The 24,825-nt window shown below is 42.8% G+C and overlaps 1 protein-coding gene across 3 annotated transcripts in view; it reads left to right on the top strand.

Annotated features, from left to right (window-relative positions):
• EPB41L4B (erythrocyte membrane protein band 4.1 like 4B) overlaps positions 1-24,825 on the top strand; it is a 592,948-nt gene that overhangs the window by 366,733 nt on the left and 201,390 nt on the right. For all 3 annotated transcript variants that reach the window (XM_075826848.1, XM_075826847.1, XM_075826846.1), the window contains exon 16: positions 14,357-14,550. In XM_075826848.1, the coding sequence (XP_075682963.1) occupies positions 14,357-14,550 (194 nt within the window). The remainder of the gene's footprint in view (positions 1-14,356; positions 14,551-24,825) is intronic.

Raw genomic sequence — 24,825 nt, 5'->3', positions numbered from 1 at the left:
TCAAGATCTTCATTTAGTTTTTCAAGCTCTATGTTTGAAAGATCTTTTTTTTAAATGACTTGTAATTCCTCAATTTCCTTTTCTATCTCATTCAAAGTTGTTTGATTAGCTTGGGATAGTAGGTGCATGAAACCCCTAGAGCATTCAGTAGCCAAACCCCCCCCCATTTTGTTTTGACAGTCTCATCATCAATTGGAAAAGAGGGAAAGACTTGCACTCTAAGTCCCCTCGGTATTAATCCTTTCATAAGATACTTTTCTAAAAAGGCTTTATTCCACCAGGTCTTTGTTCTCTATTTAAGTAATTATTTAAGCATATTGATGGACTCCCTCATATCTCCACCATTCATTCGTATTTAAAACCAGATTTGAGTCCTCTTTAAAAACCTCATTTAATTGTGAGTTCCAGGATTGGTCTCGTATCCTGAAGTCCATTTTTGGCCCGGAGCCAGAAGCTGTGAAGAATACACAGAAAAACAGTAACATCAACATGTCTCACAGGAACAGTCAGTAAATGGGGCTAGGTCACCAACAATGTAAGTTTTAACCTCCCCAATATTGGAATAGAAACTCCACCCTATATTTGAAACAAAAAGAAAAAAAAGGAGTCGTATACTATTTTGGTTTAAAATGCCACAGGCATAGAAAAAGTACAAACTTTATTGGAAAATACAAAATAACAATGTTAAAATCGAGAATTCAAATCAGACAACTATATATGAGTTGCACATAGGACAGGAAAACACATAGATACCAAGAGATAAGCTCTAGAAGAAGGCTAAGAAGCCATATCTAAAATGGCTAACAAATGGCAATATTCTATGTCGACACGGGATATGCAGAGTTACATAACACAGTAAAACGTAACACAGACAGAGTATGTACCGTGATAATATCTGTGGAGGAGAAGGTAAATTGTAACACTGCTATATAGTACTCTAACATTCATCTCAGAAGGGCGCCAACAATTATACTTGGCGTCTCTAAACCTCAGAAGGGAATAAAAGTCCCATAGTATAGCAGTAATATAGGTTTGTGAAAAAAAGTGAGTAACTAACCCATGTCGCTCCAAAGGTCCAGTGGCTCCAAGGTAAGGAGAAACCCTGATGCGTGTTTCGCGTGGATGGCTTTATCAGGGGGCGTTTTAACATATATTCATTGCACCGTTTTAAATATACTACGTGGTTGATCAGCTAGTACTTACAGCACCAATAGAGTCCTGACTTGAATGGCCGTGCGTGTCAGACGGAAACATCGCGAGAACTACATATCGGACTGCCGAGACCCGACTACGCATGCGCGGCTCCGGAAACTACGCACGCGCAGAAGGGTACAATCAGCAGCCCGAACGGAGGCCCAGGATGGGACGTCCGGCATGCAGGACACGATCCATGTAATATGAATGAGGAATTTCTGGAAAAATAGTTTTTTACTTCAAGTGGATCAAGAGTTTACATATTAGATTTGATTAATAAAGTATTCTATAGAAAATTCGATATAGAAGAGACCCATCATCCTCCACAGACATCCAAATGTAGAAAAATGCATATATTTCTATAATACAATGGATGTTAGAAAATATTAAGTATTATTATTACTACCACAAAGTAATAAATATGCATTAAATTAAGAAAATATACGTAACATGTGTTTGCAAAAATGTGAAGAAGTGATTCTTATAATACATTGAAATAAAGAGAAATAAACAATAATTGATAGTGTTAAGTAATAAATATATAGTGACAAAAATATATAATAAGATGCGGACTGAAAAAAAGGGGGGTCAGCAATAGAGTGATATGTAAAGGACAAAAAATACAAATATTAAATTTTTTATTAATAACAAAAATTATATATATCAGTGAGATTAATATAGATTAAAAATATGCATATTATATCCAGGTGAGAAAGTATATACAATAAACTAAATCCATTAATTTTGTACATATAGGAGTATAATAGATGACAATATGTCTGTATTTAGAGGAAATTATTAGTAAATTCTGGTCCAATCTTTAGAAGATAGAAATCCGTCGTTATAAATCCAAAATGTCTAGTCACGAACACGGCAGTCTCAGGCATTATGACATGCATGATCAAAAGCTAAAATATAAAACTAAACAAAGAACATAGATTAGTAAACATACAGTTAAAAACATATAAAAGAAGGAAAGGTAGAGAATTTACAGAAATGACGCAAAGCTTAAGGTCTCGTTTAAACCAACAGGGGCCATCTGTAATGTCAGGATAGGAGACAGACAGGTAAGCCCTAATTTACCCACCACTCAGTCCCTGCCTACTTGCACAGCCCGTCCTAGGCGACGGCGTACAACTGGGCGACAGTCCCTACGCTCAATATGTGCACGACAGACAAAACAAGACAAGGTTACACAGAAGCAAGGGAAGTGGGGCAGTTGCCTACGGCAACACCGTGAGCAACAGAGTAGTGGACGAGCCGAGTCAAACCAGGAGTGTACGTGGTAACAAATGCAGAGCAGGAGAATAGTCAGTCAAGCCAGAGTCAATATGAAGCAAAGGTCAAATGGTAACAGCAGGAACAGCAGAGCAAGGAAACAAGAGAATCACAGGAAAAGGACAAGCAGCAAATGAAGGTATAAGTAGACCAATGGCGGGAGCTAGAACCGTCTGGCCAGGCAGCGATAGGCTCTCCCACTCCTCAGCCTACCAGCCTGAGTGGTAGCAGATCGAGTCACTCTAGCAGACCTAGGAACAGATGCAGGCTGATTAACCACGGGCGTCGACACAGAAGCTGTGTCAGGCAAATCCTTTACACCATCGTTCCAAGAGTAATAATGCATTTACACTCCCTCTGAGCCAATAACTTCCTTATATCGCCACCTCTATCTATACCCCATACTTTAAATGTTTTTGGATCACAAGTGTGACATGATTTAAAATGTCTGGGGATCGTCTTTAGGAGTGTGAGATCTTCAATTTCTCTCTTGCAGCAATTATATCACGCACGTGTTCTCTAATCCTAATACGCAGTTGTCTTGATGTAAGACCAATGTATACTTTTGAGCAACCACATGTTGCATAGTAGATGACATTTGTTGTACTGCAGGATATATAGTGCCGAATTTTGAATTCCCTTTTGTCTATCATAGATTCAAAGATGGTCGTACGGACTATATTTGTGCATGATATGCAGTCACCGCATGGATAACAACCATGTCTGGGGCTTTTTGACTTAAACGGATTATATTGTTTTGGTATATAGTGGCTTTTCACCAACATATCCTTAAAGGGAATGTGTTGCCAGAAAAACATGTTTTTTTTTTAAAAATTAAACATTTAGTGTGTGGGTGATTAAACATTGTTCAAATTTTTTTTATTTTTTTCACGAGTCAGGAAATAGTCAGGAAATATTATAAATTAATTCTAATTTATAATACTACCCATTTTTGGTCACTAGATGGAGCTATTCCCAAAATTGCAGCATTGCAACAATGGGTTAAAAGCCCTCGCTCTAGTGAGCTCTCAGCATCCCCCCTCCTTTATCCTGGCTAGTGCCGGGATAAACGAGGGGTTTGAACGGTGTAACCTCCTACGCTGTGTGTCGCCATTTTTTGAGCTAACACACAGTGTAGTAGGTTTACATACAGTAGTAAACACACACAAACACGAACATACATTGAAATCTCTTACCTGCTCCTGCCGCCGCGGCTCCCTCCGGCCCGTCCGCTCCGTTTGCTGCCGCTGGTCCAAGTGCACAAGTCCGGAAGCCGCGACCGGAAGTAGTAATATTAATGTCCGGCCGCGACTTCCGGTCCACAGGAAAATGGCGCCGGACGGCGCCAATTTCGAATTGGACTGTGTGGGAGCGGCGCATGCGCAGTTCCCACACAGACGCCGTACACTGAAGTCAATGGGACGGGAGCCGTTCGCAGTCCCTATGGGACTGTGGCTGCCGTATTCCATGTCTGTATGTGTCGTTAATCGACACAGACAGAAATGGAACAAAAAATGGCAGCCCCCATAGGGAAGAAAAAGTGTAAAAATAAGAAAAAGTAAAACACAAACACACAAATGAATATAAACGTTTTTAATAAAGCACTAACATCTTTAACATATAAAAAAATAATTTGTGATGATTTAAGGTTCATACTGCTTCGTGATGTCATCTGAGGTTTTTTTGACAGATTTTCTGCCAGGGCAGGTTCCAAATGTAAAATTTTACCCAAGAAATGCAACTCAATATTTATTGCCCAGGTTCTGCAGTTTTAGGAAATATCCCACATGTGGCTTTAGTGTGCTACTGGACTGAAGCACCGGCCTCAGAAGCAAAGGAGCACCTGGTGGATTTTGGGCCTCCTTTTTATTAGAATATATTTTAGGCACCATGTCAGCTTTGAACAGGTCTTGTGGAACTAAAACAGTGGAAACCCCCAAAAGTGACCCCATTTGGGAAACTACACCCCTCGAGGAATTTATTTAGGGGTGTAGCAAGCATTTTGACCGGCCAGTTTTTTTTGCAAAAATTTTTGGAACTAGGCCATGAAAATGAAAATCTACATTTTTTCAAATAAAATGTAGGTTCAGCAAATGTTTTTTAATTTCCAAAAGAACTAAAGTAGAAAAAGCACCACAACATTTGTAGAGCAATTTCTCCTGAGTAAAACAATACCCCACATGTGGTAATAAACGGTTGTTTGGACACACGGCAGGGCTTAGAATGGAAAGAGCTCCATTTGGCTCTTGGAGCTCAAATTTAGCAGGAATGGTTTGCGGAGGCCATGTCGCATTTGCAAAGCCCCCGAGGGGACAAAACAGTGGAAACCCCCAACAAGTGACCCCATTTTGGAAACTATACCCCTTGAGGAAATTATCTAAGGGTATAGTGAGCATTTTGACCCTACAGGTTTTTTTGCAGAAATTTTTGGAAGTAGGCTGTGAAAATGAAAATCTACATTTTTTCAAATAAAATGTAGATTTAGCTAATTTTTTTTCATTTCCACAAGGACTGAAGGAGAAAAAGCACCATAAAATTTGTAAAGCAACTTCTCCCGGGTAAAACAATACCCCACATGTGGTCACAAACATCTGTTTGGACACACGGTAGGGCTCAGAATGGAACTAGCAACATTTGGATTTTGGAATGGTTTCTGGGCGCCATGTCACATTTGCTGAGCCCCTGTAGTACTAGTACAGTGGAAACGCCCCAAAAGTGACTCCATTTGGGAAACTGCACCCTCTGAGGAATCATCTAGGGGTATAGTGAAAATTTTGATGCCAAAGGTTTTTTGCTGAATTAATTAGAATTAAGCCATGAAAATGAAAAATATTTTTTTTTCCCAACAAGATGTAGTTTTAGATCAACATTTTTCATTTTTACAAGGAATAGAGAAGAAAAAGCACCCCAACATTTGTAAAGTAATTTCTCCCGAGTACAGTAACACCCCATATGTGGTTATAATCAGCTGTTTACGTATATGGGAGCATTCAGAAGAAAAGGAGCAGTATTTATCTTTAGGAGCGTAGATTTTGCTGGAATGGTTTGCGGACGCCATGTTGCATTTGCAAAACCACTGATGTACCAAACAAGAGTGACCCAGTTTTAGAAACTACACCCCTAAAGGCATTTATCAAGGGGTGTAGTGAGAATTTAGACTCCACAGGTGTTTTTCAGAAATGAATACGCAGTGGATGGTGCAAAGTGAAAATTTCAATTTTTCCACTGATCTGCCCATTCACCGCACAAGATGTTGTGCCCCTAGAGAATCTTACCCCATAAATTGTTAAGCGGGTTCTCCCGGGTATGGTAATGCCTTACTTGTGGACATAAATTGCTGTGTGGGCACACTGTAGGGCTAAGAAGGAAAAGACCGCCATTTTGAGCATGGATTTTGCTTGGTAATAGTTCTGTTTGGGGTTTTGCTGGTATTTCCGTTTATAATGTGGTGGCATATGTAATCTGTGCGGAGAACATCAGGGCATAATAAGAGGGTATAATAATGGGGTAAATAATACAATTATCCATAGGTGTGTGTTACGCTGTGAAGCGATCCGTTATGCACAGGCTGGTGTCACACTGATAAACGGTTTTCTTTCTTATCCCCCTTTTGTAACGCTCTGCACCTTTTGGGGACTTTTTCTCCTTCGTAGTTTGGGAAATATTACTGGGAAAGTTTTGCGCTGGTATAATACGGGCGCCCTCGCTTCCAGCGGATGTGCTATGTCCATTCCCTTTCCTAGTTCCTAAATACTAGGGCCCTGAAACTGAAGGAATGTTCCCCTCCGGCCTGCGCATTGAGATGTTTTTTCATCACCGCATTACTAGTGCCGTAACTTTTTTGTTTTTCAGTTGATTGAGCGGTATGTGGGCTTGTTTTTTGCGAGACGGGCTGTAGATTTTATTGGTACCATTTTAGAACACATACGACTTTTTGATCACTTTTTATTTCATTTTTTGGTAAAGGAAATTACTAAAAACAAGCAATTCTGGAATAGTTTTTTATTGGGTTTTTTTTCGGCATCTACAGTGCGCCCTAAATTACATGTTGCCTTTATTCTGTGGGTCGATACCATTACGGCGATACCAAATTTATATAGTTTTTTTTTATGTATTGCAGCTTTTGCACAATAAAATCACTTTTTTTATAAAATCATTTGTTTTCTCTGTCGCCATATTCTAAGACCCATAACTTTTTTATTTTTGCGTGCACAAAGCGGTGTCAGGGATTATTTTTTGCGGGACGGATTGTCGTTTTTATTAGTACTATTTTGGAGTAAATGTGACTTTTTGATCACTTTTTATAGTATTTTTTGGAAGGAAATGTGACCTAAAAACTAAGATTATGGCTTTGTTTTTCATGTTTTTTTTTTTTTTACAGCGTTCACCGTGCGGGATTAATTACATAATAGTTTTGTAGTTTGGGTCGTTACGGACGCGACGATACCAATTATGTATAGTTTTTTAAATTTTTACGGTTTTTCCCATAATAAAAGACTTACTATGGGAAAAAAGTCAGTTTAGCTTTATTTTTATTTGAAATGTGTGTGTTTTTATTGTTTTACCACATTTTTATTAACTTTTTTAAACTTTTTTGACTTGTCCCACTAGGGAACATGAGGGCCTGATGCCCCGATCGCTACTCTAATACACTGCACTACATACGTAGTGCAGTGTATTAGCGCTGTCAGTTATTAACTGACAGCAAGCCTATGAGGACGCGCCGCAGGCGGGTCCTCATCGGCTCCCGTACAAGGCAGACTCGGACACAATTTCCGGCGTCCGATTGCCACAGCAACCCAGCGATTGCATCACTGGGTTGCCGGTCGGGTGAAAAACCTATCAGATGCTGCGCTCTATTGAGCGCAGCATCTGAGGGGTTAATCAGCCGGATCGGAGAATAGCTCCGGTCCTGGCAGTTACAGGAGGGTGCCAGCTGTATAATACAGCTGTCACCCCGCGGTGATGGTGCCGGCTCTGCTTCTGAGCCCGCACCATCACTGCGACGTAACTGTACTGCGCTTTGCGGGAAGCACCTCCCGACAGCGCCGTACATGTACGGCGGGTGTCGGGAAGGGGTTAATGCATATTTATTACTTTGTGGTAATAATAATACTTAATATTTTCTAACATCCATTGTATTATAGAAATATATGCATTTTTCTACGTTTGGATGTCTGTAGAGGATGATGGGTCTCTTCTATATCGAATTTTCTATAGAATATTTTATTAATCAAATCTAATATGTAAACTCTTGATCCACTTGAAGTAAATTACTATTTTTCCAGAAATTCCTCATTTATATTACCTGGATCGTGTCCTGCGTGCCGGACGTCCCATCCTGGGTCTCCGTTCGGGCTGCTCATTGTACCCTTCTGTGTGTGAGCGGTTTCCGGAGCCGCGCATGCGTAGTCTGGTCTCGGCGGTCCGATAGTTAGTTCTCGCGATGTTTCCGTCTGACACGCACGGCCATTCAAGTCAGGACTCTATTGGTGCTGTAAGTACTAGCTGATCAACCACGTAGTATATTTAAAACGGTGCAATGAATATATGTTAAAACGCCCCTTGATAAAGCCATCCAGACGAAACGCGCATCAGGGTTTCTCCTTACCTTGGAGCCACTGGACCTTTGGAGCGACATGGGTTAGTTACTCACTCACTTTTTTTCACAAACCTATATTACAGCTATACTATGGGACTTTTATTCCCTTCTGAGGTTTAGAGACACCAAGTATAATTGTTGGTGCCCTTCTGAGATGAATGTTAGAGTACTATATAGCAGTGTTACAATTTACCTTCTCCTCCACAGATATTATCACGGTACATACTCTGTCTGTGTTACGTTTTACTGTGTTATGTAACTCTGCATATCCCGTGTCGACATAGAATATTGCCATTTGTTAGCCACTTTAGATATGGCTACTTAGCCTTCTTCTAGAGCTTATCTCTTGGTATCTATGTGTTTTCCTGTCCTATGTGCAACTCATATACAGTTGTCTGATTTGAATTCTCGATTTTAACATTTTTATTTTGTATTGTCCAATAAAGTTTGTACTTTTTCTATGCCTGTGACATTTAAAACCAAAATAGTATACAACTCCTTTTTGTTTCAAATATATGGTTCAGTTTCTATTCCAATATTGGGGAGGTTAAAACTTACATTGTTGGTGACCTAGCCCCCTTTACTGACTGTTCCTGTGAGACATATGTTGAGGCTTAGAACTTTAGCAGCAATTTCTCATATTTTCAAGAAAATTTCAATAGGCCATTTTTTCAGGGACCAGTTCAGTTGTGAAGTGGCTTTGAGGGCCTTCTATATTAGAAAGTCCCCATAAATCACCCCATTTTGAAAACTGCACCCCTCAAGTTATTCAAAACCACATTCAGAAAGTATATTAACCCTTTAGGCGTTTCACAAGAATTAAGGCAATGTAGTGAAATTTACAAATTAAATTTTTTTTGCCGAAATTCATTTGTAATAAAAAAAAAACCTGTAGCACAGACGTTTTTACCAGAGAAACGCAACACATTATTTATTGCCTAGATTCTGCAGATTTTAGAAATATCCCACATGTGGCCCTAGTGTCCTAATGGACTGAAACATCGGCCTCAAAAGCAAAGGTGCACCTAATGGATTTTGGGGCCTCCTGTTTTAGGAATATATTTTAGGCACCATGTCAGGTTTGAAGAGGTCTTGTGGTACCTAAACAGTTGAAACCCCCAAAAGTGACCCCATTTTGGAAACTACGGCCCTCAAGGCATTTTTCTAGGGGTATAGTTAGCATTTTGACCCCACAGTTTTTTTGCAGAATTTAGTGGAATTAGTCTCTGAAGATGAAAATCACCTTTTTTTCTGTGGAAACATAGAATTTTTTTCATTTTTACAAGGATTAAAGGAGAAAAAGCACCCCATCATTTGTAAAGCAATTTCTCCCGATTACGGCAATTTCCCATATGTGGTCATAAACTAATGTTTGGACCTACAGCAGGGCTCAGGAGGGAAGGAGCGCCTTTTGGATTTTGGAGCGCAGATTTTGCTGGATTCGTTTTCAGTGCCATGTCGGGTTTGCAATGCCCCAGAGGGACCAAAACAGTGGAAACCCCCCAAAAGTGACACTATTTTGGAAACTACACCCCTCAAGGAGTTTTTCTAGGGGTATAGTGAGCGTTTAGACCCTACAGGATCTTTTTTAGAGCTAAGGTGACCAAAAAACAGCGATTTTGGCACTTTAAATTCTTTATTTCTTACAGCGTTCACCGAGCGCAATAAATTATGTTTTACTTTATTCTGCCGGTCGGTATGATTACGGTGATACCATATGTGTATAGTTTTTTTTAAGTTTTGCAGCGTTTGCACAATAAAATTAAGTTTCTAGAAAATAATTTATTTTCTGAGACACCATATTCTGAAGCGTAACTTTTTTATTTTTTCGTCCAAAATCCTGTGGGAGGTCTTGTTTTTTGCAGGACGGGTTGTAGTTTTAATTGATACTATTATGGGGTACATGTGACTTTTTGATCACTTTTTATTCTATATCTTGGGATGGGTGGTGACCAAAAAATAGCGATGCTGACATAGTTTTCCTTGCGGAAAAAATAACATTATAGTTTCATAGTTTGGGTCGTTACGAACACTGTGATACCAAATATCTGTACTTTTTGTTTACTTTTTCATTTTTTCCCTATAATAAATGACTTATAGGAAAACCAAAACATTTTTATTAACTTTTTTTACTTTTTACACTTTATTTTTTTGTTTATTAACTTTTTTTTTACTTTTTTCACTTTATTTTTTTACCTGCAGCTTTGATCTCTGCTAGAATACATTACACTACCTAGGTAGTGTAATGTATTTCAACTGTCAGTGTGACGTCACAGTCACTCTGACAGTAAGTCTACGAGGACCAGCCAGAGGCTGGTCCTCATCGGCTTCCATACATGGCAGACCCGGAGGCCGTTGCCTGGCCTCCGGATGCCATCACAAGCATCAGCAACCCCCACAATTGCATGGGGGCTGCTGATGTGCTACAAACCCCCTAAATGTGGTGATCGCAATCGAGCACTACATTTATTGGGTTAATTGCCGAAATTAGCGGCGATGAGCCGCTGATCGGCAACACTGGAGTTTCAGCTGTCGGGGACAGCTGATCTCCGAGTTTCCGATGCAGTGTGCATCGGGAACGACACAGTGACAGGAAGCCTATCAGGACCAGCCGAAGGTTGGTCCTGATGGGTTTCTGTCCATGGCAGACACGGAAGCCATTGTTTGGCTTCCGTTTGCCATGCTAACTATCGGCAAAACCCGCGATTTTGGATCGGGGTCTGCCGATATGCTAGAAACCCCTAAAATTCGGCGATTGCAACCAATCGCCGAATTTAAGGGGTTAATTCGCCGAAATCAGCGGCAAAGGACCGCTGGCCAGCAAGAGTGGAGTGTCAGCTGTCGGCAACAGCTGACCTCCCGGTTCCCGGTGCACACTGTCGCTGACAGTGTGCACCGGAAAAAACTCAGTTACTGTACGTCCTCGTGCGGGAAGTAACCTCCCGCAACGACGTACAGTTACTTACTCATGCGGGTAGGGGTTAAAAGCCATTACTTTTCTAATTTCTGCTGACATTTTTGTATGAGGGCTTTTGGTTTTGCGGGATGACTTGTAATGTAGTCTTTATTTGTACCATTTTGAAGCACATACGACTTTTTGATTACTTTTTATCAATTTTTTTTTAAGGCAGTATGAACAGAAAACAACAATTATGGCATCGGTTTTTATTTTATTTTTACGGCATTCACTATGCGGGTTAAATAATGTAATTGTTTTATAGTAGGGGGTCGTTACGGATAGCAAATATGTGTAACTTTTTAACTTTTCCATAATAAAGTATTTAGAAAGGGGAAAAGTGAGTTTTTCTTTTATTTTTTACTGGGATTTTTATTTATTTATTATAAACTTTATTAAACTTTTTTTTAGTCCCACTAGGAGACTTTACTATGCGATAATTTGATCGCTTTTATAATACACTGCAATACTTCTGGATTGCAGTGTATTGTACCTGTCAGTGTAAAACTGACAGGCATCTGTTAGGCCATGCATTTGGCAGGACCTAACAGGCATTCACTAAAGGCAGACCTGGGGGCCTTTGTTAGGCCAAGTGACTGCCATAAAATCATCGGCACCCACTGTGTATGAAGCGGGCTCAGCCTGTGAGCCCGTTCCATACTCCCCCTTCTCGGTCATGACGTACAGTTGCATCAAATGTCTGGAAGGGTTTAAATTACAGATCAATATGTGCTAATGGAAATGTCCCTAGGGGACTTTAACAAGTGATTGTTGGATCACTTGAACAATACACTGCAATACTTATTGCAATATATTGTGATTTTTACAGACTCCTATTAAGCCCTTCATTAAGCACCCAGTCTACAATGGCAACCGACAGCACCCTGCAATCGCATCATGGGGGGAAGATGCAGTGACAGAGGGGACTACCCCTCGCTTTCTAACGGCTTAGATACCGTGGTCGCTATTGAATGCGGCATCTACGTGACTAAGCGGCTGGGATCCGAGTTATCTCCTGGCTATTACAATGAGGTGTTGACTGTGACATAAAGCCGAGACCGGTGACATATGGAGCAGGCTCAGCCTGTGAGCCCGTACCATACCTCCTATCCCTACCGACTATTATGTACAGTTACGTCAAATATCAGCGAGGGGTTAAAGTAACTGCCACTAAAAGTGCATCACTCCCTGGTACATCACCCTCTACAGTCCTAGATTGGTAAGAAACAACATAAGTGTTCCCCAACGGCAGGTCATTTTTCCTTATGAAAGGTATTAGGACGGGTTTACAGTGCAACTTGAAGTACTGGAAGAGCATTTATTGGTATAGTGAACAGAGTAACTGACAGCCTATATATATATATGTGTATGTATGTATGTACACTACCGTTCGAAAGTTTAGGGTCACTTAGAAATTTCCTTATTTTTGAAAGAAAAGCACAGTTTTTTTCAATGAAGATAACATTAAATTAATCAGAAATACACTCTATACATTGTTAATGTGCTAAATGACTATTCTAGCTGCAAACGTCTGGTTTTTGATGCAATATCTACATAGGTGTATAGAGGCCCATTTCCAGCAACTATCACTCCAGTGTTCTAATGGTACATTGTGTTTGCTAACTGTGTTAGAAGGCTAATGGATTATTAGAAAACACTTGAAAACCCTTGTGAAATTATGTTAGCACCGCTGTAAACAGTTTTGCTGTTTAGAGGAGCTATAAAACTGACCTTCCTTTGAGCTAGTTGAGAATCTGGAGCATTACATTTGTGGGTTCGATTAAACTCTCAAAATGGCTAGAAAAAGAGAGCTTTCATGTGAAACTCGACAGTCTATTCTTGTTCTTAGAAATTAAGGCTATTCCATGCGAGAAATTGCCAAGAAACTGAAGATTTCCTACAACGGTGTGTACTACTCCCTTCAGAGGACAGCACACACAGGCTCTAACCAGAGTATAAAGAGAAGTGGGAGGCCCTGCTGCACAACTGAGCAACAAGACAAGTACATTAGAGTCTCTAGTTTGAGAAATAGACGCCTCACAGGTCCTCAACTGGCAGCTTCATGAAATAGTACCCGCAAAATGCCAGTATCAACGTCTACAGTGAAGAGGCGACTCCGGGATGCTGGCCTGCAGGGCAGAGTGGCAAAGAAAAAGCCATATCTGAGACTGGCTAATAAAAGGAAAAGATTAATATGGGCAAAAGCACACAGACATTGGACAGAGGAAGATTGGAAAAAAGTGTTATGGACAGACAAATCGAAGTTTGAGGTGTTTGGATCACACAGAAGATTATTTGTGAGACGCAGAACAACTGAAAAGATGCTGTAAGAGTGCCTGATGCCATCTGTCAAGCATGGTGGGGGTAATGTGATGGTCTGGGGTTGCTTTGGTGCTGGTAAAGTAGGAGATTTGTACAAGGCAAAAGGGATTTTGAATAAGGAAGGCTATCACTCCATTTTGCAACGCCATGCCATACCCTGTGGAGAGCACTTGATTGGAGCCAATTTCATCCTACAACAGGACAATGACCCAAAGCACACCTCCAAATTATGCAAGAACTATTTAAGGAAGAAGCAGGCAGCTAGTATTCTATCTGTAATGGAGTGGCCAGCGCAGTCACCAGATCTCAACACCATAGAGCTGTTGTGGGAGCAGCTTGACCATATGGTACGCAAGAAGTGCCCATCAAGCCAATCCAACTTGTGGGAGGGGCTTCTGGAAGCATGGGGAGAAATTTCTTCCGATTACCTCAGCAAATTAACGCCTAGAATGCCAAAGGTCTGCAATGCTGTAATTGCTGCAAATGGAGCATTCTTTGACGAAAGCAAAGTTTGAAGGAGAAAATTATTATTTCAAATAAAAATCATTATTTCTAACCTTGTCAATGTCTTGACTATATTTTCTAGTCATTTTGCAACTCACTTGATAAATATAAGTGTGAGTTTTCATGGAAAACACAAAATTGTCTGGGTGACCCCAAACTTTTGAACGGTAGTGTATGTATGTATATATGTGTGTGTGTGTGTGTGTGTGTGTGTGTGTACATATATATATATATATATATATATATATATATATATATATATATATATATATATATATATATATAAGTAGTTCATGAATATTGTTAACTTTTATGTATAGTCGTTATTTTCCTTACCTTTGATTGTTAGGGCACAGTTCTAGGTAAATATGTATCTATTAGCCTTGCCTAATTACCATTTTAATAAATAATGTTGGTAGATTATAAATTAAATAACATTAGTTCAAACAAGTCTTAGAGAAAGTTGCAAGATAATTATATTGTGCTATTTCTATTGACAGATATCCATTGTCACCAGGCTTAAAAAACAGTGATTTCCACTTCTTTAATGTTGAAGAAAATGGAGGAACATCTTTTCCATCAAAGGTTTCTGGGAGACTTAACCCTCACCATCATCGCCATCATCATCATTCTTCTTATGGACACCTTGCCATCGATAGCACAGAAAAGAATCCCGGAAGCTCCAGTACAAGCAGTAAGTTTCATGTTGTTTGTAATTAATGTATGAATAAATTAATAATTAATTCTTTCTATTTAGGCCCAATAATTAATCCATTGATTCCTTAATTTTTATTTGGTTCCTATACCTTACAGGTTGATCCTAAATCCTTCCATATCAACATATGTTATCCCCAGATTAATGTTACTGTATGTGTTAGTCTATTCACACCACATAAAATTTAAAAGTTCAGCCCCTATGTTAGGAAAATCTCCTCACACATATTAAGTGAAAATAAACCCCCAATGTGATATATCTGTATTTTTCAAAAGCATTTGATACTGTACCACAAAACAGCCTTCTCCTGAAGCTACATATGTAAAGGATCTGCCAGACACAGCTTCTGTGTCGACGCCCGTGGGTAATCAGTCTGCACCTGCTCCTAAGTCTGAGAGAGTGACACGATCTTCTACCAGTCAAGTTGGGAGGCTGAGGAGTGGGAGAGCCTATCACAGCCTGGCCAGACGGAGCTAGCTCCCACCCTCTGTCTATTTATACCTGCATTTCCTGCTCCTCCTTTGCCTGTGATTCTTTCCTGTTTCCTGGCTCTGCTGCTCCTGCTATTATTATTGACCTTGCTTCATTTTGACCCTGGCTTTACTGACTACGCTCCTGCTCTGCGATTGGTACCTCGTACACTCCTGGTTTGACTCGGCTCGTTCACTACTCTTGTTGCTCACGGTGTTGCCGTGGTCAACTGCCCCATTTCCCTTAGCTTCTGTGTACCCTTGTCTGTTTGTCTGTCGTGCACTTATTGAGCGTAGGGACCGTCGCCCAGTTGTACGCCGTCGCCTAGGACGGGCCGTTGCAAGTAGGCAGGGACTAAGTGGCGGGTAGATTAGGGCTCACCTGTCTGTCTCCCTACCCTATCATAACAACATAGACATGGTCTGGCAGACGATGTATGCACGTGGATGAAGAATTGGTCAAGGGACTGAAAACAAATAGTTGTCGTAAATGGTACATGCTCAAAATGTGCTTAAAGGGGTTGTCCGAGATACCATCATAATTTCAAAAAGTGTTTCATACATTTCCCCTTATACAGACAACCTAAATAAAGCAGTATTTTTTTTTTTTTAAATCCACTTACCACATACAGTATCTTCTTTGAATTTAGCGCCGTTTGTTTACATGCACTCCAGGTCCGGTTTGTTGATGTTTCCTTCTGATAATACTTTTTTCCCTGCATGCATTGCAGGCTGTAATGAGCGTGCATGTACAGCCTACCAATAGTTAATGTGAGCTGTCCTTACTCGTCCCCGCTGACATCCACTTTGCTCTGTGAGGAGGAGTAATTTTTTGGCACCGCAACTCCTCAGTAGATCTCATCCCCCACCTCCATAGATGTCACACTCCCCCTCCCCCCACCTGTACCTAGCGCTATTGTATGTAGGGCTATTGTACCTCACCGAAGGAGCGGAATCCCACTGTGGTCGTGGATTCTGCTCCTGGACGCTTCGCTTGATGTCTCTGTCCATATATGGACAGAGACATCAAGCCATCCGTTCTGGACCGGAATCACCGGCCACAGTAGTGCTATGTACATAAAGGCGGGGCGTGTTTGTGGGGGGTATCTACAAGTGTATGTAGTTCTAGAACAAATAAATGTGCCGATGCTGACATTATACCTCGTACACCGGGATAGTCATACACAGGTGCCGTCCTTGTTCACTGTGAACACGCACAGGCGCGCTCACAGTGAACAACTACACTAAAGAACAAGCACCTGCAGAAAACGTGACGTCGGAGCTCATGTGATGAGCAGGAAAAAGCAGCCAGAGTGGAGAACCGAAGCAAGATTGCAAGTGTAAGTATATTATAAAATTGTAAATATCTGTAATGTGGTTTCAAATGTAAAAAAAATAAAAATCTCGGACAACCCCTTTAAGTAAGCAGTGGGGTACCACAAGATCTATGTCAGGCACAATTATTTTTATGGATGGACTTTGTGGATGGGATTGATAGTAAAATGTTAGTTTTTGCTGTTGATATCAAACTTTGTAGGATAGACCTAGATAAGTTGGCAGCATGGGAGAAGACATGGCAAATGAGTTTTAATTTTCATAAATGTAAGGTAACGGAAATGGGTCGCAGTAATGGTATTAATGCATATACATTAATATAACTGGGGATAACAGAACAAGAGAAGGACCAGGGTATTCTGGTTACAAGTAAGCTAAGCAGCATTACTCGATGTCAAGCAGCAGCTGCAAAAGAAAATAAGATTTTAGTGTATAAAAAGAAAGAGATAGAAATCTGCGATTCAAATGCAAATCCCTTTTAAGATCCCATCTTGAATATGGGATTCAGTTAGGAGCTCCACATTGCAGAAAGGATATAGTAAAGCTGGAGAGTGTTGAGCGGGATCGGGTAGATTATTAAATGTGAAAGGAGATCTTTCCTATAATAAATGGCTAGAAAAATCAAGCTTGTTCAGCTTAGAAAAGACGCCTTAGAGGTGATCTCATTTACATGTATAAATATATGTGTGGTCAATACAAAAAACTGCCACATAATTTATTCTATCCAAGAACTGTACACAAGGGGACATTCATTGCATGTGAAAGAAAGGTGTTTCAGACATCAATCTAGGAAAGGGGTTTTTACAGTTAGAATGGTCAAACTATGGAATAAGCTACTAAAAGAGATAGTAATGGCAGATACTATGCTGGCATTTAAAAAAGGGCTAGATGGAATTCCGGGGGCGGAGCAACATGAATGGCCGCTTTTAGAATGAGCTCTCCCGTGGCCTGAAATCATCCATGATGAAAACCAGCCACCCTGCTGCTGGGGACATCGCAGGCGATTCGCCAGACACAGGTGGAGGCGACCATCCCAGAGAGACTCCATATTTCTGACTCGCCGGAGTCACGAGTGGTGGAACGTAGACAGGGAGTGTGGCACAGAGCTCCACGCTGCCATCTTGCCAACTCTCCCGCTTGCACCACCCGGCAGAAGCAGATCTGAGAGGAGGAGACAGGCCGAATAGGATACTGGTACAAATCTAGAAGCGGCGGCAGCATATCTCTTGCCTTCCCGGCTGAAGTAGGCCTGCAGTGGGACGATACGCTCCTCGGTGCCAACTTGGCGATATACCCGCCAGCGGGCAGATGCACCTTTGAAGATGGCCGAGAGGAAAAGCAGGACCGCACACTAACTGACCCAGCACGACTTCCAGGTGAGCGGGAATCCACCCCCCAGCACACACGGACCACGAAATGCGGCCTGTAGTAGCCTGGCCCCCACTCCCTGCCGCCGTCTTAAAAACACCTCTGCTTTCAGACCCAGGCCTCAGTTCCTCTTACCTGGGGTGTGGTCGGGTTGGGTGAGAGACCATGCGGTTACCGCTCCTGGCCAGTATTTTACTCACACCTGGTGGACACATTTTGACCCAACAGCATCTGGGCACGAACGCTACGTTCCGATCTTGGAGGATGAGTGAGAGGGAGCAACTCACGCTATTTCCAAGTCTAAAGCCACGGTCAATACTGACCAGGATCTCACGCCCTGCATAGCCAAACAGAGGTCTCTCCTGCAGCCACAAGATTCCTCTTGTTTAGCTTTGCTGTTCTTACCCATATCATAACGATTACAGCTAGACATTGACTTAGGGCCATTGGCAAGGCTGGGGCGTAATGCCCTACAACAGGGATAGACACTCTTCCTGACCTGGCAAGTCAATTGATAACCACATGGCACACATACTCCAGTTTTGCGCTTCACAAGCCGATGTTGCCTGCCCACAACTGCCTATTTAATCTCTCCCTTTGTACCCCTGACGAAGGGGAACGTGACATGGACAAATACTTGACAAAATAGGGAGATCTACTTGCTCCCACAACATTCCAATACCCGACATATCTTACCACTCCAATATGCACAAATCCAAAGGACAAACAAAGATGGACAAACCGACTGCCATGCAATCATCAGCTAAAGCCTCCTCCTCGCAACCCCAGTTCTCCCCCGAACTACTCCATGGGGATGACATCACACCACCCAGATTGTTGCCACAGAACAGTCCTCCACATACATCTGATATGGATTCGCTCCGAGCGACTCTTGTGGCGCAGGAGGTCTCTAAAATATTATTACCTCTATTTGAAAAATGACTGGATATGTTACACACCTCTATAAACTCTGCACTAGTGCAAATCACCTCGAATTCCCCAAAAATGGTGGATCTGGAGACGAGGTTTACTTTTGCAAAGGACTCTATCTTCACAATAGAGGTTGCCTTGCGCCAAAGTCAGGCTACATCACAAGCATTGAGAGACAAGCTGGGGGACCTGGAGAACAGGGATAGGCAAAGAAACCTACGCTTCGTGGGTATCCCTGAAAGAGTGACGAATGACCAACTCCTGGAGTACATCACCAAAGACATCGACCTCAGGGATGACCCCTTCATGATTGAAAGGGCAAACAGGCTGGGGCCGCCCAGAACCAATAGGAACGCAGGGGACACCAGGCCTTGACCTTAAGTATTTATCCTGGTCAATAAAAGAGAGAGTCTTGAGAGCTTACTGGCAACAGAGGGAACTCATCGTAAATGACTCTAAAATCCAAATTTTCTAGGACTATTCGGCGGCGGTTGCAAAGGGTGTGCTCCAGTCTGCCGCCTATTATTTGAGAGGAACACCCTTTTTCAACTTCTTTTTCTGGCCAAGCTGAAAGTACAGCAGGGTGACCACCATACTTAATATTTGAAGACCCTGTCCTAGCCAGGAGACGACTTCGCCTGGAAGGGGAGGATGAGGGATAACCGACATCGCGCCCGAGGTGGCAAATGGTTGTATGTAATTCAACAGTTTTGTTGAGAACGTGCTTCTGTTATTTGTAGAAGACATCGCTACTCTTTTTGTTTACCAGTTTTCCTTATGTTATTTATGCTTGCAATTGTTATGTTTACTTCATTCTCAGGTGGCGGGAGGCGTGACTTCCATCTATAGCGACGTCCTTCGGTGTAGACTGTAAGCGCGGCTTGCAGGGACCGTGGGGTGCATCATCTGGATTACGCTATCTTTGACTCTAATTTACATTTTAGACACAGGATGAGTACACCGCCTGTACAGCACCCTTATCACACTGACCCTTACATCCGATTCCTCTCATGGAATGTGGCAGGTTTAAAAATGCCATCACCTTAAGAGACTCTCCCCTGATATTATTTTTCTACAGGAGACCCACTGGAGATTAGGCACATGGAGCAAACTAATGGCCCCTTGGCTGGCTGATCGTCACTCTGCTTCACATTCTTCCTCTACATGGGGGGTGGTGACCCTTTTTAAATAAGGCCTACAGTACACGGTGGAGAACTCAATTAGTGACCCCCAAGGCAGATATTTAATATTACAGATATCATTTGCAGGGACCTCATACTTGTGATTATTTATGCCCCTAACCACAGCCAACACACTTTTTACCCAGAGGTCCTTCAAGTAATAACAGGTCTTCCCAAATGTCATCTAATCATCGGAGGCAATTTTAACCTATTTCAATGCCCCACTATGGATAGATCTCCCCTTACACCACAATCCCAGACGGCATCAACCTCCCTCAATCTCTTCATAGACTCCCTTAATGTATGCGATCCTTGGCGGGTGATGGATACTGGGGCAAGGGAATCTACATGTCACTCAGTGACCCATAAATCATTTTCATGATAGATTTTTTTTATGTATACTTTATACTTTAGACATGTATACTTTTTTGTTATCTTTCCCCCAATTTGAGTCTCACCGCGCTTTACGAATATAAAACGATCGCCATATCAGATCATTCTCCAATCGCATTATTACTGTCCTTATCCTTGTCCATTAGGAGAACCAGAATTTGGAAATTTCCAGCTTACTTGGCGGACTCTGATGATTTTAGACATCATCTCCAAATACATTGGGGCCAGTTCTCAGACGATAATCCTTCTAATGGCGATGACACCCCCCTTTTGTGGGCAACTCCAAAGGCCGTAACGAGAGGTCATGTTATCAGTTACCTGTCTCGAAGATGAAAATTGAGGAGGAAACGCTTTGAAGCACTACACAAGGCCTTACTGGCAGCCCAACGCACTTATGCAGCGGACTCCTCCATACATAATCAAAATATTTACCAAACAGCCAGGCATCTTTTGGACACATTTGTCCATGATGAATCCCACTGGCAGGTAAAGAACACAGACAATACATTTTATAGATGGAGAAACAAGACTGGAAAACTACTTGCTACTCCCACTAGAATAAGACACCCCTTTAAACCCATCCTATCCTTACAACACCCAGTCACGGGTGATATTTCTACTGACCCCTCCGACATCGCACTAATCTTTTCCGAAGAATACAAGGATCTTTACAGAGCCACCCCAATGTCCCTCCCAGATATTAATGCCTTCCTGGACACTGTCCGCTTATCCTCCCTCTCTGAAGATCAACAACTTTTGTTGAACTTGGAGATACAGGAGGAGGTGAGGCGAGCTGTCTCGCTGCTTTCCAATGGCAAAACACAGGGCCGGATGGCTTGTCCGTGAAATACTATAACTTCCTGGCCCCCCAGATAATTCCCACTCTAATGAATTTATTTATTGACACCCTTGTACGTCAAATGCCCATTGACCATTTTGCGAAGTCTCACACGAATCTCCTGCCCAAACCAAACAAAGACCCTTTTCTGGCCCAATCATACCGGCCAATTTCATTACTCAATCAAGACTACAAACTACTGGCAAGAATATTGGCTGATAGACTCCAATGTTATCTTCCCAATCTTTTGAGTGAGGCTCAAACGGGTTTCACAAAAGGTAGGACTAGTATTAAAAATATTAGAGCAGCTATTGCTGCCACAGTAATAGCTCAGAATCGGGATCAACCGGTTAACATGCTAATGAGTCTTGATGCCGAGAAAGCCTTTGACACAGTGGTGTGGCCCTTCCTCGATGAGGTTCTGAGGCGAATGAAATCAGGCCCAATCAACACTCAATTCATCCAATCACTCGGCCTCGGTGCGATCACTAGCGTGACGGTCAATGGGTATAATACCCCCCATAGATATTTTCAGAAGCACCATACAGACATACCCCCTCTCCCCCTTCTTTTTGACCTTTCCATAGATCCACTTTTGCGCCACCTCCCCTAGACAACCATCTTCCAGGGAATCAAATCATGTAATATTGAAATAAAGTTTGCCGCTATTGCAGATGACAATCTTTTAGCAGTATCAGACACAAAACAGAAGCACTACTATTGAAGGGCCCCTCCAAACCTCTTCGGTCACAAATGTTCCAATTTAAATGCAATTCCCATGCTCTCAAATATTTAGGAGTCCAAATCACAAAACGCCCGGCCGCACTATATAGAACTAATGTCTCCCACTACATAATAGAATTGGAAAAGACACTCTCCTCCTGGTCACACTTCACACTCGGCTACTTAATCAAAATTACAGAATTCACCCTCCTTCTGTATCTTCTTCATACCCTTCCGTTATATATTGCCCCTAAACATTAACGAAAACTGAATTACCTCTATAGAATCTTCATATGGGGTGGGAAAAGACGCGTATAGCATACCTGACCCTACAACATCCTAGAAGTAATAAATTTTTCTGACATCAAACTTTATAATCTAGCAGCGATATTTCATTATATTTCTGACTGGATTCAAAACACCTCCATATACACATCCACCTCTCTTGACTCTGATTTGTTTTCAGGAAGCGGAAGTGGGATGTGAGGACTGTATGGCACTATCTACAAGGGGGAAGTGGGGGGCACTATCTACAGGGGGCTGTATGGCACTGTCTACAAGGGGGAGGGGGGCACTTTCTACAGGAGAGACTGTGTGGCACTATCTACAAGGGGGAGGTAGGTGGCACTATCTACAAAAGGGAGGTGGGGGGCACTATCTACGAGGGGGGCTGTATGGCACTGTCCACAAGGGGGTGTGTGACCCTATCTTCATGGGTGGGCTGTATTGCACTGTCTATAAGGGGGCTGTATGGCAGAATATAGAGGAGGCTGTATGGCATATTCTATGTGGGTGCTGTATGGCTGTCTGGGTCTATGGGGTGGCTGTATGGCATAATCTATGGGGGGGCTGTATGGCATAATCTATGGGGGGCTGTATATGACTATCTACAGGGGGGCTGTATGGCACTATCTACAGGGGGGGCTGTATGGCAGAATCTACAGGGGGGGCTGTATCGCACAATCTACAGGGGGGCTGTATGGCACAATCTACAGGGGGCACTATCTAAAAGGGGGGGCTGTGTGTGGCACCCAAGTGAAAAGAGGGGCCGAGTCAAAAGTTTGCTATGGGGCCCAGTCTTTCCTAGTTACGCCCCTGGTGAGGGTTATAACTAATCTAGCAATGAAAAACGTGTAACTGATTGAGAAAAGCTGACCTTGATGGACCTGTGCCTTTTTTCAACATATGTAACGTATGCAACTATGTGGTGGGAATAGACCCTAAGTTATTTTACGTACATATTGTATTTAGGGTTGTCACGATACCAGAATTTGGACTTCAATATTTTGTAGTAGTATTACGATTCTCTATATCAAAATTATACTTTGCCGACAATAAAACCGCTCCGGTCTGTGTGTCCCATAGGGTGTGCGCGCACGCTCGTGCCCGGCCTTAAAGGGCCAGCGTACGCACAGAGAAAATCATCATCATCAACTGCCATGATTGCCTGGTCTATAAGAAGGCCCCAGGCCTTCTGATCGTTGCCTGAGCGTTATTAGTTTTCCCAGTCTGTCTTGCAAATGGTCCCTTAGTTTTTCCCGTTCCAGTTGTTACCCGTGCCCTGTTACCTGTTCCTGTATCCCGTGCTGTTCTTGTTCCTGTGCCTATAAGTGTCGGAGTCGTGTCACGTTCTGTGTCATCTGCCACGTTTAGAGGAATTTGCCATGTCTGGAGCAACCTACGGCATCTGTGTCGTCCGCCACGTCTTGTGTCTTCTGCCACGTCCAAAGAAATTTGTGACATCCGCCACGTTTGGCGATACCTACTGCACCCAGCTCCATCAGCGCCAGAGCTGCGGTCACTGTCTGGACTATCCAGGTACCCTTGTGGGGGACTTTGTATTCTGGGGTTCCTGTTGTATGGCCAGCTGCCTCCCTGCTACGGCGGTGCGGCCTAGTGGGTCCACTAACCCGCTATGTGACAGTACGCTCAGGCCATGAACCCCGCTGGTCAACCTGAGACCTGACGACACAAGCCATGCTGGCCGAGATGGAGGATCTCAAGTCACGACAAGACCAACTCCTCCTGTCGGTGAACGCCATAGCCCATTGGCTGCTTGTTCCAACCACAGTCGTCACCACACCCATTCCTGCTGTTCCTCCTGCTACACTTCCTGTCTGTACTGGTACCGATCCCCTGTGCTTCCTGCCGCTACCTCCACGCTTTGACGGAGACCCGAGGACCTGCAGGGAATTTTTGAATCAGTGCCTGATCCACTTCAGACTACATGCCAGGTCCTTCTCTTCGGATGACGTCAGGATCGCCTTCATCATCTCTCTCCTTACAGGCAAAGCCCTGGCATGGGCTAATCCTCTGTGGGAACATCAGGGACCAGAGACCCGTAACTTGCAGTGCTTCTTACAGACCTTCCGCTCGATCTTTGAGGAACCAGGGAGAGTTTCTTTGGCTGCTGCATCCTTGCTGACCCTACACCAGGGAGACCTCTCCGTGGGCGAGTATGCCATTCAGTTCCGTATCCTGGCTGCTGAATTGACCTGGAACAATGAGGCTTTGGTCGCCACATTCTGGCAGGGACTGTCTTCAGGGATCAAGGACAAGCTGGCTGCTCGCGTTCTGCCATCTACCCTGGACGATCGTATCCTACTTTCCTCCCGGCATGACATGAGGGTCCGGGAGCGTTGCCAAGAGGTTCTCCGGTAGAGAGAACTTCCTAGGCTGGATTTCACTTTCCAGCAATCCTCCTCAGTCATCCCACCAGAGGATCCTATGCAGAGTAACTATGTCAAATTGTCTACCCAGGAGAAAAAAATGCAGAAGCACTTCTGGACTTTGTGTGTATTGCGGCCTCGGAGGCCATATTGTGTGTCTGTGTCCCCAGAGGCCAGAGAGACCCCATTGCCTAGGATTGGTTGGAGAGACAACCTTAGGTAGAATGGTACCTAATTGAGCATTCTGTTCCAAGCTGACTATTCCTGTGGCCCTAGTATCCAGCGAGAGGACGCATCAAGTTTCTGCCTATCTTGACTCTGGCTCTGCGGCAAACTTCATTCAAAAG

This window comes from Rhinoderma darwinii, chromosome 5 (genome assembly GCF_050947455.1).
Source record: "Rhinoderma darwinii isolate aRhiDar2 chromosome 5, aRhiDar2.hap1, whole genome shotgun sequence".
Lineage (NCBI taxonomy): Eukaryota > Metazoa > Chordata > Amphibia > Anura > Rhinodermatidae > Rhinoderma > Rhinoderma darwinii.
This window is presented reverse-complemented; position numbering and strand designations above follow the sequence as displayed.